Raw genomic sequence first — 14,034 nt, forward strand, 5'->3', positions numbered from 1 at the left:
GCCACTTTTGTTTTTGAGCTGACAAGGAAATGCCTTCCATTGCAGAGAAGCTTTGTTCATTCTACACAGCAGCCCCTTAACACTGCCTCATGGGATTCCACTTTCAGTGGCAGAAAAGATGGGACCTGGGGACCCTAGCTGTTGAGGCTAGAGGTCAGTGCTGGCAGCCTTGCTCCTGTGGACTCTAGCCTTGGTCTCCACCTCCAAAAGAAAATCAGGAGGTTGCTTTCAGCCCTTGCTGTCTTTCTCCACCATAAACCCTCTTCTCCCCAGGCTGTTCCACTTCAACCTTCCCTCCCAATGTGTACACTTTATACTATCCATGGATGCCTGTGCTTTTCTTTCTTTGTGCCTTTGCTCACACTTCCCTGCTCCAGGAGCATCCTTTTTCATCATCTCCACAAAAACCCTGTTCATCCTTCAAGGTCCCAATGCAAATCTCACCTTTCATCAAGGAGTTTCATAGATTTCTCTAGTAAATATTCTCCCTCCCATGTGTTCTCAAGAGGAAAGGAAGAAAAAAGGATAAACAAGTGTTTATTAAGCACTTGGTCTATTTCAGGTATTTGCATGTTACCTAATCATATGAGGTAGGTACTGCCCCATTTTACTTGCTATTATTGAGAGTTTAAGCAGTCTGAATAAGGTCAGTTTACTAAGTAGTGATGCTGGGATTTGAATGTAGACAGCCTGACTTCAGAGGACAATTGTTTCCAACCTACCTCATTTGGTCTATTATATTTACCAGTGTAAATTCACTCTAGCACAGTGTTTTGTATATAGGAGCCTTTAGTTAAATATTTGTGACACCCAATTATCTTGCTTCCTCATTGTGTTTCTCCAGTAGCTGTAACAGGATTCTCCCTGCCTTAATCATATAGGAATTGAGTAAACGGGCTAGAGCTAGCCAGATAGCCTGAAAGAGTCCCGTATGGCTGCTCCCTGAAGTGTGGGCTCCCTGGATATAGTTAAAGGCTGCCAGCCTGACAAATGTACTGCCAGGGACGTGGTCATAGTTTCCACCACCCTAGAAAGGATGTTTCACTACATTCACAAATTTTTAGAATGTTAGAGCTGGAAAGGGATTAAGAAATCACCAAATCTATTGACTTCCAAACACTTTTAGTTGTGGGCCCCTTTGTTTAAAAATGGCTTTTCCTAGAAATACATTTTAAAAGCTGAGGTAAAGAAGAACCTGTGGTGGTATCCCCCAAAACGTCTTATAAACCCCTAAAACTGAAGGGTTTGAAAAACAGTTCAACAGATGAGGAATCTTAAATTCTAGTACTGACCAAGGCTGCAGAGACCACTAGTTATGGAACCAGTAAAGACCTTCTGAGGTTCTGGAATCCTGTGCTTTCCAGGGAGGAGTCCTCTTTACGCAGCATTTCTTTTTCTTTTTCTTTTTTTTTTTTTTTTAATGTTTATTTTTTATTTTTGAGATAGAGAGTGTAGGTGGGGGAGGGGCAGAGAGAAAGGGGACAGATGATCCGCAGAGAGCTTCGCGCTGACAGCAGAGATCCCCATGCAGGGCTGGAACTCACCAACCACTCACCAACCGTGAGATCACAACCTGACCAGAATGACTAAGCCACCCAGGTGCCCCTGCGCAGCATTTCTAAAGGCCCGTCGTGGACAAAGACTGAACTAGGTGCTAAGAGGATGGCAAATACAAACAAGACGCAGTTTCACCTATTCAGGAGCTCACAATCAAGGCGAGTGAACAACCCAAGGACAATGAAAAAATAACACAGGCACTTAACTATGTTTCCAAACTGATGCCCGAGATTGGGCAAGGCGTCAGCACCTTGGCCAGTTCCGGGGCGCGGGAGCAGTGAGGGTCTACCCAGGTTGAGAAGCCCGGGCCACGGGAGAGGGGTCAGGAGGAGGCAGGGGTCAGGTGGGAAGCATGGCAGGAGGGGCCCTCACCGAGACCGGGCGCACACTTGGAAAAGGGTTTGCTCACAGACTGAGAGCTGAGCCCTTCTCCACGGGTGTTTGTGGCTCAGTCCACTCACACTCCAGCCCCGGGAGCCGGGTTAAGCTTGGAGGCCAGCCGGGCGGAAGGGCGGGGCTTGCGGCGGAAGTCCCGCCTCCTGTCGGGTCACGTGAGGGGCTGGACGCGAGCGCAGGTGAGTGGCTGGTGATCCTCCGTCCCGGGCTCAAAGCATCGCGTGCTGAGAGCGCCTAAGGCGCCTGTGACCTCTTCCAGGCCTGGGAATGATAGGCCCTATTTCCGGTTGGACTCAGGAAGGATGCGGGCTGGTTCCAACCGAGAGTGACTCAGGGGACCAACCAAGCTCTGGGTGAAAGCCTGAGCAAACTGTCCTTACGTGTCTCGGTACGGAAGGAGGTCCCCAGGTGGCCTTGCTTCAGGGCGGGGGATGGGGTGGCTGGTAGCTGCCACTGACATTCAGTAGCCGCTTACAGCCCTCTTCTATTACCTGATTGCCTAAGATGATCCCTATAACAGGAAGTTGTCCAGGAAGCATCCCTCCTGAGGCCTCTGCCCCTCTAGGACATATTGGAAGCGGGAGGGGGAGAGGGAGTGGGCACAACGGAAAGTCAAGCGTCTCTTTAATTGTGGGGAGAGGCCATGAGGGTAACCCCCCTCTCCTCTTGGCTTGACAGGAATCATGGCACTCTGGCGGGCATACCAGCGAGCCCTGACTGTTCACCCGTGGAAAGTACAGTTCCTGACAGCTGGTGAGTGAATAGACCTGAGTGGAGCCAGAGCAGGCTGATTTGGGAGGCAAAAGCTCTCCCCACCACACCTCCCTCAGTTGCTTCTATTCAGCACCCTTGAAGGGTTAGCTGTCTGTCATCCCAAGTTGTCCCCAGTCTTTGGGAAGGTGGGTCCCCAAGGCTGTTCTTAAGGAAAGGGTATGCCTAGCTGTAGGATCTGAAAGTCCTCAGAAAGCTGAGGAGTCATCCCTTTGGGATAAAGGCATTGCTCCAGGAGGCCTTAACTTAGAAAACAATAGCAAACGCTCCTCTAACATCTTACAGTGTGCAAAACACTTTCAAGACACATTTATCTCATAGGGTCACCACAAAGATCTGAGAGTCTGCATTAAATCACCTAATTGCTGGGATCAGGACTTTTACCCCAGTTTATTTTCTTTGTGGTATTTTTTTTTTTTTTGGTAAAATGTATCTTAGCATACAAAAGAATAGTTAAGACGTGTGTACAGTTTAAATAGTATTAAAACTGATTACTTTTGTATCAGTACCCAGCTCGAGACCCCTTGAGCACCTATCCCTAACTTGACTTGTATAGCCAAGAGAGGACCATTTTCATGAGTTTTGTTTATACAACTCTTTTGCTTTTCTTATAGTTTTACTACCTATTTATATATCCCCAAACCATATACTAATCAAGGATTTATGTTTACTCCAAATCCAGTGACTGGATAACAACCTCACAAAGGCAACCCAGTGACTTAACCTGCATTTGTTACCATCTTTATTTTGCACATTAGCTAAGAAATCCAGAGATGGCACAGAGATAAGTAAGTTTTATAGTGGGGGGGGGGGGAAGGACTAGAAGGTCTATGACTGTTGGAGCAGTGCAAGAGTGAGCAGGTTAAGATGGGGTCTTGCCTATGTTTAGAGGAAGGGAACAGGATTCTAGTGAGGACCATGGGCTTCTGGAACGAAGACTGTCAGGAGGAGCGGCAAGCTATGAAAGCCAGGGAGGAACAGCAGTCTTGTTACTGGAATAGCCCACATCAGCACTAGAAAGTTCACCGGGTGACTGGCCAAGGGTTGGACGCTTTTGCCCCTCCCCGGGCCCTTCTCCAACCTCTGTGCCCAACCACCCCACGTCCTGTCCTCAGAGTGTCCGTCAGCCTGCATGACTCACCTGGTTGCGCGCGTGGTGACTCATGCTGGACTGTGTGGCTGTGATGGGGACTGACACGCTGGGCCCTTTGCCAGCCTCAGACTCCCTCAGGGCCCTTAACAGCCGGAAGGAAGGTTCCCCCTCCTGGCCATCAAGAATAGAGAGGGAGGGATAGTCCCTGTGTTTCCCTTCCCAAGGGATGTGCAATTGACAAGGGGAGGAGCTAGAGTTCAGAGGGGCCCAAGTGCATGTGTGTGAGGGGACTGGGGTGCTGGAGCCCTGTATCTCCGTCTGGGTGTGTGGCTCTATACCTGCATCGTCTCCGCACAGCCCTGAAGCACCTTGTAGGTAGCACTTTTCTCAGACATCTTCCCTGCTGCTAATGTGTTTGGATCAAACTACAAATGAAGGGAAGAGGTGGGTTGAGCTCATCGAGCTGTTTTTAGATCCTTGCACCGTGCTTCCTAAGGTCCCATGGGATAGCTCATCACACTGGAAAACAGAAGAGAGATTTCAGACTTGGACTTAGAAGACCAGGTTTTGTTTTTGTTTAAAAAAAAATTTTTTTTTGGTAATGTTTATTTTTGAGAAAGAGAGAGACAGAGCGTGAGCAAGGGAGGGGCAGAGAGAGAGGGAGACACAGAGTCGGAAGCAGGCTCCAGGCTCTGAGCTGTCAGCACAGAGCCCCATGCGGGGCTAGAACCCACAAACTGTGAGATCATGACCTGAGCCAAAGCCAGATGCTTAACCGACTGAGCCACCCAGGCGCCCCAAGACCAGGTTTTGAATCTCAGCTGTAGCACTCAGTAGCTGCGTGAACCAGGCAAGTAAGTCAGTAAACCTCTTGGAGCCTCGGTTTCCTTATTTAGGAATTGAGTTTAGTTATATGACCTCACAGAGTCAGTGTAGGAGTTATCTCTGTGAAAAGGCTTTAGAAATTTGAAAAAAAAAAAAAAAAAAAAAAAAAAAAAGGTTCAATAGACATAAAGCCTCCTGGACTTGGCCCTTTCCATGAGTGTTGTCAACCCTAAATGACAAGCTATTCTTTTTAGAGTGGTTTTTCAGCTGAGTTTGTTCCATTTGCCTTAAATTTGATCATGGGTGACTATCTTACCCTTGGCTCTCCAAATAGCAGAGCCTGGGGCTTCGATGCAGGTACTTTGTAAGGGAGTAGGAACTAATCCTGCAGGGGAAGAGGGAGAGCCAGTACAAAGATCATATTGCATACTGCTTAGGACGTGTGTCTCCTCATCCCTTAAAACGGACCGAGAAGCTCTTTGAAATGCCTCTTAGAACTATATGGGAGAATAGTCTTTTCTGGAGACAAGAAGAATCCTTTACCCACCAGCTCTCACCCCACATTGGTCAAATGTTTGCCACACGGGATGTCAATACCCGTGCGCCCCCAGATCACATGTGCATGGTCCCAGGTAAAGCATCAACAGCACAGCCCCAGATATGACCTAGGCCTGAGGCAGGATCGATCAGGTTGAGCCGCAGTAGTGGCCGGAGTAAGGGATAAGTGAATCAAGATCTGAAATGGTTCAAAAGAAGTGTCTGATACCCCCCAGCGTTGGCCAAGCCAGAGTCACGAACAGAGCAGCCTGGGAAGTGTGTTGTGCAGAGTCTGAGTCAGCCTTTTCCCGTCCTTTCTGGAGGGCCCTTCCAGTCTCCAGTGGGCCCGGGGCCCAGCTCCATCCATCTCCGGCCACTCTAGTCCTGCTATGGAGACAGCCAAGCTTCTACAGACACTGGTTTCCCTAGAATCTGAATTCCAGCAGGATGTGAGGGCTCAAAAGGCATTGGAGCATCCAGTCCAGCCCCTGATACCACAGAGCAGGCAGGGGGCAGGGGTGATGTGCACTGAGGTCCCCATGGCCAGTGGTAGAGCTGGCATTGGAACGTAAGGTGCTTCCCAGTGCGGTGCTCTGCACTCAAGACCGCTGGGGCCTTAGACTGCGGAGCGTAGCCCCAGCTGGTCTGGGCTTCCATACCTGACAAAGCTTCAGAACCCTCCATTCTGTCTCGTTTTCTAGCAGTAGGATGGCTTCGGGCCAGGCGTGCGGAGAGCATTCAGCCCAGTCCCAGAGGACACACTCTCCCCTCTCTCTGCCCAGCTTCAGTTGCCTCTGGGCTCTGTCAGACCAAGCCCCTGGCCCAGGCAGCTATTTAATTGTGGAAGACTTCTGGGGAGGAGTGTATCTACAGCACCTCCGGCCCCATGCCGGGAGCTCTACCTGCTGCCCCAGGCCTACTGCGCTCAAGGACACGTTTCCTGCTCCTCACTCCAGCTTCCTGCCCCTCACTCAGCCTTCTCATCTTCCATTAGTGCTTTATTTTCTTGCCTCTAAGACCCCATACACAAAAGCCAGGAGGGGAACAAAGTGGGGCAAGTGGGGAATTAAGACGAGGATGTAGAAGTTGGGGCTTTTCCACTAGTGGGCAGGGGGTGGTCCCAAACAGATCTCTGCTCAGAGGCAGCCTCTCCCCAACCCCCTCAGTCCGCTGAATCCGGTGGTGAGTGACGGCATGAGAACTGGCACCTACCCAGGGGCATGATGTCACACCTGCGCCAGCGTCTGCCTGCTGGGCTCCACGCCCAGCCTGGCATTGGGGCATCACTGCCCGGCAGCCCCTCACCCTGCCCCATCAGGGCTCGGGCTTCACATCTCTGCCCTGACCCTCTGGAAACAAATCCAAGGAAAGGGGAGCCAGAGCACGGAAAGATCTAGATCAACCAAGTATGTCCAGGAGGCCTCCCAGAACCTGGTGGGGGCCTGCTTGGGCTCTGCACTGGGGAAGGTGGAATGAGGAACCTGAATGTCAGCTCTTCTTGCTCAAATTCTCTCGGCCCAGAGACCAGGCCTTGTTCTGTGCTCAGACCAAAGCCTTGCACCTCCCTGGAGTTGCTGCAGGCCCAGAGTCCTTCTGATCTGTGGGCAGAGGAGGAACTGCTGGGCACGGTTTTTTGTCTGAAATGGACAGAGCTGGCAGGGGCTACAGAGCTACGTGCCCACTGCCTCTCGCCGCTGCCCTTTGCTCAGGAGTCCCTCGGGTTCCATGAGCGTGGTCTGGGGGCCTGGAAGCCATCTTTCTCAAAGGCTGCTGGCTCCCAGGACTGTGGTTTTCATTCCTGCTCTGCCGTTAGCTTGTTGGGTGACTGTTGGCGAGCCACGAAGAGTGAAACACACACCTTCATCTCTTTGTGGCTCTTGTGACCCAGGGAGATTGCTGCTTGCCCTCCCCACAAGGGGACAAGGAACAGAGAGGGTCAGCTCCTGGGGAGTAGAAGACAGAAAGGAAGTGCATTAGTCTAGGAAGTCTCTTTGATGTGCAGCCTTTGGGGCCTTGTTTGGGCAGGAACCCCCTGCGAGTAGCAGAGCAGCCGAAGGGGCCTCTTGGCACCCGCTGACCCCTGAGCCCAAGTCTCAGTCCCTGCCGTGATTCCCCGGCTTCCTGCTCCTTCTTGAGAGAAGGCCTGGGTTCACCCCAACTCCACTCCTTACCAAATCACCTCAGCCCTCAAAGATGGTAAATGGAGGTGTGACTCTACATCCCAGACCTTTCGTGAGGATCGAATATGCGAGAGCCGTTTGTAAGTTAAACAGCTTGCCCAAGTAGAAGGTCAGACTGTTACTCTCTTCATTTAAGAAGTGACTGCCTTCTGTTCCACCCTCTCTGGGGCTTCTCAGGGTCCCCTTCCCTTTCTGCATGGCCACAGCAGCAACCCCTCCCTGGGGGGGTGTGAGCGAGGGCGTAGGGAGATAAGTGCTAACTGCGTGGAGCAGGGAGCGGGCAGCAAGCCTTCATTTCCACCTGTCCTCACACCTTGAGCCTGACACGTGGTCCTGCGGGCTGGGCTACTCTGGGGAGCACTCACACTTGGAGTTCTTCATGCCTTTCCCAGAGCGGACCTGTTGGTTAGGTGTGGCAGGGGATAAGAGAACAGAGATGTCTAGGATTCTGTCCTTGGCCTCTGGGAGGCTGTGGCTAGCCATGTTCTGGGAAGAGCCTCCACCACTTTGAGAGTTTCTGAGAGAGGTTGCCTTGATGGTTTTGTTGGGGGTCCCAGAGCTGCTCCACGGGCCTGGGAGTGCCGTCACCCGTGGGATGGGGGGGGGGGCGGGTCACAGCCCCGGCCCTGCGCCTTCTTCAGCTGCCTCTGACGAGACTGCTCAGGGGCAGGGCTTTGCAGAGGGTGCAGAGGAAGAGTAGTGAGGGTGCAGCCGGTGTGGACGTCAGAGCCAGCTCTGGACCAAGGAATAGGGTTAAAGAATGTGTTTGCCCAGTGCTGATTGAGGGCACAGGGACAGTGGTAGCTATGGGACTGGAGGGGGGGCCCTCATTACTCAGTGAGATGGACGGGCAAGCTGGAGGTCATACAGTCACTCCCGAGTGACCCTATGTGTGTGTGTTCGCTAGGAACCATCACGCCACCATAAGTGACGGGGGCTCTGTAAACAGTGACGATTTCTGTCTCAGTTTCTGGGTGTGGGTGTCTGACTAAGGCTGCTTGGAGCGGAGTGTCTGTGTGAGTGCCGGAAGGGGAAGCAGGTACAAAGGCCTGGGAGAGAAATGGCTATAATATCTATTGTCAGCTCAGTCTGAGGTTGTGAATGGGGGTGCCTGGGTTTACCTGATTGTGCTAGGAGGTAGCCAGGACTCCTCCTTGTGGGGACTCTTACCAGCTCAGCCACTCATCTTCCCGCATGGGACCATGTAAACACTCATGTTTTAGAAAAAGAATTATTTTTGCTGTTATCCACAAGTAGAGACCTCAAGACCCAGGGGAAGGACATTGTCCAGGGTCTTGCCTTGGACTGGGGGGAAGAAACCAGGGTTCCTTACCATTCTACACATGATCTCTTCGTATTGTGGCGTTCTGGAAAAATCACTGTCTAGGGAATCAGGCCACCTGGTTCTTGCCTTGGTTCTGCCCCTTACTGGTTATAGGAGGTCCCAGGCCTTCATTTCCATACCTTGTAAAGCAGGAGTTTGGATGGGATTATCTGGAAGGCCTTTCCAATTCTGATCGTCCTTGGTTCTCAGCCCCAAGCACCTTAAATTCTCCTTCCTCTAGCTGCAGTCTCTGACTGGGACTTCCCTTTATTACTCTGTGCAGAGTCCATGGGCCCTGGCCTGATCAAGGCTGCTCATCCCAGTTTCTAACAGGACACAGGGGAGATGTCACCATCTTTGGGAGAGGAGAGTTTCGAAGCAGCAGTGAAGGACTGGCTCTTTGCCCCAGAATTAGTCTCTTGGGCTCAGAGTGTCAGAGCCTCATTCAGGGACTCACTTCCCTACCTGGAATGGCAGCCCATGTCCAGGAGTGTCCTGACAATACCCGTGTACCCTGCACAGGGTCCCTGATGGGCCTGGGTGACATTATCTCACAGCAGCTGGTGGAGAGGCGAGGTCTGCGGGAACACCAGACTGGCCGGACCCTGACCATGGTCTCTGTGGGCTGTGGCTTTGTGGTAAGTTCCGCCCACAGCCGGGCTGCTGGAGGATCGGACGGTGGCCTTAGTTCCGTGTCATTCTTTAGTTTCCCTTGGCCTCTCTCCATCTAAGCCAACCTTGAGTGTGCGCTTCCACTGGGATTTGGTTTCTAATCCTTGAAGAGAGGAGCTTTGTGATGCAAAAGCCAAGTGCTTCCCTCACTGCACACCCTCTCTCCTCCCCGGGGTTCGCTTTCAGGGCCCCGTAGTGGGAGGCTGGTACAGGGTTTTGGACCGGCTCGTCCCTGGCACCACCAAGGTAGATGCGCTGAAGAAGATGCTGTTGGATCAGGTGAGCCGAAGGAGAAGGGGCTCAGGAGGGGTGAGCGGTGCTGGGGGTGGGCGGGGGTTGAGGTGCTCACAGACCTTTAATTCTTTTCCCCTAGGGGGGCTTTGCCCCTTGTTTTCTAGGCTGTTTCCTCCCACTGGTAGGAGCACTCAACGGACTGTCAGCCCAGGACAACTGGGCCAAGCTACGGCGGGTGAGCTGGGCAGGTGTGGGGCGGCCTCTGGTCTCTGGCCGGCAGCCCGGCAGTCCCAGGGGAACGAGGCAGGTTTCATGGGGACGAGCCAGGTGCGAGTCCGGGCAGAGTCCCAGGCTCTGGAGAAGAGGAGCTGAGGGGTGTGGCACAGACTTCCTTGAACAGAAGTTTGTGTGGGGTGTAACACGCAGACTAGGAGGCGGGGGCGGCTTGGAAGTAAGTGCGAGGGTCAGTTTGTTCCTTCTTTGTCTCCTCAGGACTATCCTGATGCCCTCATCACCAACTACTATGTAAGCGATGACACCGCCCCTGCCCGTCCTGCTTTCTTGAGTCCAGACGTGCCCGGGATGGGGGTCCTCCTGACATAGAAGCCCCTCCATTGGGATGAGTGGGCGCCACACTCAGGGAAGCACTCACTCAGCTGCTCACTTTGTTCTTGTCTGCAGAAGTCAGAGTAAGACCAGGCAGTGAGTCCGGGGGTCAGGTGATGGAGGCACTCCCCCAACCTTTACCTTCGTTCTCTTCTAGCTCTGGCCTGCTGTGCAGTTAGCCAACTTCTACCTGGTCCCCCTTCATTACAGGTAAGACAGGTTCTGCCCCCACCCATCAAGGAAGATGCACGAGGCGATTCTCCTTTCAACCTTGAATCACGTTAGACCCTCCCAGGACACCGCCCCAGCCACAGCGCCTCACACTCTCAAGCATTTTATTCAGAACCTCTTATCCATTACAGAGCCTGTCCCAGCACCTGCCCACCGACCTTCTTTCATCTTCCTGGAGAGGCTCCTGCTCCACAGCCCTGTCTCCTTCCCACCTGAGCTCCCACCTTTGATGGCATATCTGCAGGGACAGTGCCTGGGGTGGGGGTGGGAGGCAACAGCCTAGGTTAGACAGAAAGGTAGACGGAAGAGCCAAGTGGGAACCTGGCCAGGTTAGTCCACTGCAGGGTATTACTTTACCCTAGTAATAACGGTAGTTGCTGAAACCACAGTAAAAATATAGTGGAACTCAAGGTGAGTAGCTGAAACTATTGGGGGTGAAGGGATTTGGGGAACAGGGAAAAATATGAACTCTTCAGAGGGGACAGAGTCGACATTGACATGAATAGCATAGCTTAAAGGAAGAATTGGGGAGCAGATTCTCAACATTAGAGTCTTTGCAACACTCTTTGAAACTAGAGAAAGGTAAATTTACAATAAGGAGAAGGAGGTGCCACTTTATATGGCAGGCAGCGCAGTTTTGGAAGATAAAATCCCAGCTGGTATAAGACAGACAGACACGTGTAGTCAGAAGGAGCCTGGACAGGAGTGAATCAGAGCCATACTTGGCAAGATGAGGGTGTTCAACTTTGAGGCTCTTGTCCAGCAGACAGAGCTCTGGGGCAGTGCCAGACCCCAGCCTGCTCATCCTCCGGTCTGAGCCACACGTCCCTCCAGGGCTGAAGGAAGGAGACCTGAATGTGGACGTTCTCAGAGACAAGCCCTCCTTTTCTGTTGCACTTTCCTAGCTCTCCCCGCCCCCTTGCTTGCTCCCCATTCTTCACCATCCTCACGCCGCCCCTCCTGTTCCGTAGACTGGCCGTTGTCCAGTGTGTGGCTGTTCTCTGGAATTCCTACCTGTCCTGGAAGGCTCACCGGCTCTAGGCCCGCCTCACTCCATTGCCTGCACTTGCGGGGATGCCGCTTGACCCTGGAGCCACCAGACAGCCTCCTCAGAGTGGGCACATCAGCTTTCCTGGGGTTCCGTGCCACTCAGAACTTAATGGGCTTTGCACCCGCCTCCTCTTGAAACCATTAAAACCCTTCTAATGGTTTTGTACAACCACCACCATAAACGTTCGTTGTGCTGTATGGTCTTGTCAACCTTCATTTATACTCATATCCCAGCAGTGCCACTCACCCCCCACTCTTCAGAGACACGTCTGTTCTCTAACCTTCCCAGCCCTACAGTAACTCCAGCTCTTTGGGGGCCAAAGACCCTTTATGTGGTGCCTCCAGAAGTATGCTATTAAATATGTAGTCTAAAACCTGCAAAAGCGGTGAGTAGGACGCAGCAGAAACCTATGGGGCAGTAAGAATTTCTAGAGCTGGAAAGAAGTCTAGAGACACCAACCCTGATCTTCTTTTACAGATGAGCACACCGAGGTCCATATAAGTGAGGTGACCTGTCCGTACCACCAACCAGTGGCAGAGTGGAAACTTGAACCCACATGCTATAGGTGAATGTTTGTATCCCTTCCAAAATTCATGTTAAAGACCTAATGCCCAAAGTGATGGCATTAGGTGGTAGGGCCTTTGGGAGGTGATTAGGTCATGAGGGATTAATGTCCTTCTAAAGCAGCTCCAGAGAGATCCCTCACCCCTTCCACCATGTGAGGACACAGAAGGTACTTTTTCTGCAGGTCAGCAAGTGGGTTCTCACTAGAGAACCGGCGCCGTCAGCTTGGACCTCCCAGCTTCTAGAACTGTGACAAATAAATGTTTGTTTATAAGACACCGAGTTGATATTTTTGTTGTAGCAATGTGAAGAGACTGAGACAGGTTCCCCGACTTCCTAAGTGATCTTAACTGGAGGTCAAAGGTATTGTAATACTGTGGCTGTGATTCCCAGAAGAAAAACTCACATAGCTAAAATACCACTTTGGGGCAAACTCAGAAGTAGATGGGGCAAACTCAGTAGATCGACCCACCTTTGTGGTCTGAAAGCACCCAGAGGCCAGAGACCCTCCTTTTAATGGTGCCTCACCTAGACTGCCCTAGAATTTAGACCACGGGGCTGGAATAAGATCAAGAATCCCGCCTGCCTTGCTGCCTCTGGGGTGGTAACCAGAGTCCTAGCTGGGAGCCAGCTGTGCTCCTGATCGCCTTAGGTTGCGGAACTGCTAGCCAGGCTAGGGGCTAGGTCTGAGCAGCACAACCTCTCAGTGCCTCCGGCCCCTTCTAGAGGCAAACAGTAGGGTGGGCGCCACTGACAGCCCAGCGGTCCAGCCTCTCTTTTGTGTACCACGGGAGACTGGCTACCTGACTGGTCTGATCTGGGGATCGCCCTACTCCCTGCAGGCAGGTAGAGGACTCTCTCTCTCTCTCATGGCTCCCAGCGCAGTCGTTAAGCCCCGCCGGCTTCTCGCTCTCCTAAATCTGGGGCCGCTTCCAGCCCTGACGCCAGAACGCAGAGTCTCTGGTTCTGAGGTGCGCCCCTCCGGGTCTCGCAAGCGGCCGGACTCGAGGCTGCGGCCGTCATTGCTTCTACAATCAGTGCATGTTCCTCGCTGACGTCAGTAGGAGCTGTCCGGGAGCTATATAAGGCTGGCGGCGGTCCCGGGACAGACCCCGTGTTCCCCAAGGCGCCCTCAGCCCACCCGGGGGGACAGAGACTGGAGCGCCGTCCTGCAACGTGCAGACGCTCTCCGGCAACCTGTGAGTGGCTCGGAGGAGCATCTGCCCTGACTCCCTCAGCACCCGGACTCGTCGCATAGCTCACCCATCGCGACTCGCTCAGAGGGACGGAGGGAGGACAGGGTGGCGCTCGGCTGGGCTGCGGCTGGAGGGAAGGCTGTGGGCACGGGCGGCAGCCTCAGGGGCCCGGCGGGGGAGCTGGATGAGCGCGGGAAGGGGAGTGGCGCCACCTGCCCCGGGCGCACCTCACCCTGCGCTACGCCTGTGTGTCCAGGGCCGGCGGCACCATGAGGCAGGTGGGACGCGCGGCGCTGCTGGCGGCGCTGCTGCTCCTGGCGGCGCTGCGCCCGGGGAGCAGCCAGTGGAGCCCGGAGGCGGCGGTGGCGGGGGTCCGGGACCCGAGTCTGCGCTGGAGCCCTGGGGCGCGGAACCAGGACGGCGGGGCCCGCGCGCTACTCTTGCTGCTGGCCGAGCGCTTCCCGCGCCGCGCGGGGCCGGGAGGATGGGGACCCCGGACTGCGGGAGAGCGGCCGAGACGGGACGACCCTCCGCTATCCATTGACCTCACCTTCCACCTGCTGCGGACCCTGCTGGAGCTGGCGCGGACGCAGAGTCAGCGGGAGCGCGCCGAGCAGAACCGCATTATATTCGAGTCCGTGGGCAAGTGATCTTCGGAGGGGTCTGCGGCCACGAGAACCTCGACCCCCTTCCCCCACCCCCTGGGCCGGGACGTGCGCGACCGGAACTGACCCAGTCCCGCCGGGCTATAGCGGCCCAGGGATGCCCTGGGCACTCTGTGCGTCACCAGTTTTTAA

General features: G+C 53.7%; 2 protein-coding genes across 5 annotated transcripts; both read left to right on the forward strand.

The window, feature by feature from the left end:
- Positions 1–2,086: 2,086 nt before the first annotated feature.
- MPV17 (mitochondrial inner membrane protein MPV17) lies at positions 2,087–12,317 on the forward strand. 4 transcript variants are annotated; one of them, XR_001511006.2, is made up of 9 exons: positions 2,087–2,132; positions 2,632–2,706; positions 9,206–9,321; positions 9,542–9,634; positions 9,729–9,824; positions 10,082–10,114; positions 10,353–10,405; positions 11,398–12,042; positions 12,226–12,317. XR_001511006.2 is itself a non-coding variant. In XM_007088894.2 (8 exons), exons 2-8 carry the CDS (start codon positions 2,637–2,639, stop codon positions 11,465–11,467), a joined length of 531 nt encoding a protein of 176 aa, XP_007088956.1. In that variant the 5' UTR covers positions 2,087–2,132; positions 2,632–2,636; the 3' UTR covers positions 11,468–12,317. The 4 variants fall into 4 exon arrangements, 2 of the variants coding, with proteins under 2 accessions (XP_007088956.1, XP_007088957.1); XR_001511007.2 differs by having other exon boundaries at positions 11,398–11,862; positions 11,955–12,317; XM_007088894.2 differs by having other exon boundaries at positions 11,398–12,317.
- Positions 12,318–13,130: 813 nt separating this feature from the next.
- On the forward strand, positions 13,131–13,966 carry UCN (urocortin). Its single transcript, XM_007088897.2, has 2 exons — positions 13,131–13,240; positions 13,494–13,966. The coding sequence occupies exon 2, from the start codon at positions 13,507–13,509 to the stop codon at positions 13,885–13,887; it is 381 nt and encodes a 126-aa protein (XP_007088959.2). The 5' UTR covers positions 13,131–13,240; positions 13,494–13,506; the 3' UTR covers positions 13,888–13,966.
- The last annotated feature ends 68 nt before the right edge of the window (positions 13,967–14,034 follow it).

The sequence above is a fragment of the Panthera tigris genome, chromosome A3 (assembly GCF_018350195.1).
Source record: "Panthera tigris isolate Pti1 chromosome A3, P.tigris_Pti1_mat1.1, whole genome shotgun sequence".
Lineage (NCBI taxonomy): Eukaryota > Metazoa > Chordata > Mammalia > Carnivora > Felidae > Panthera > Panthera tigris.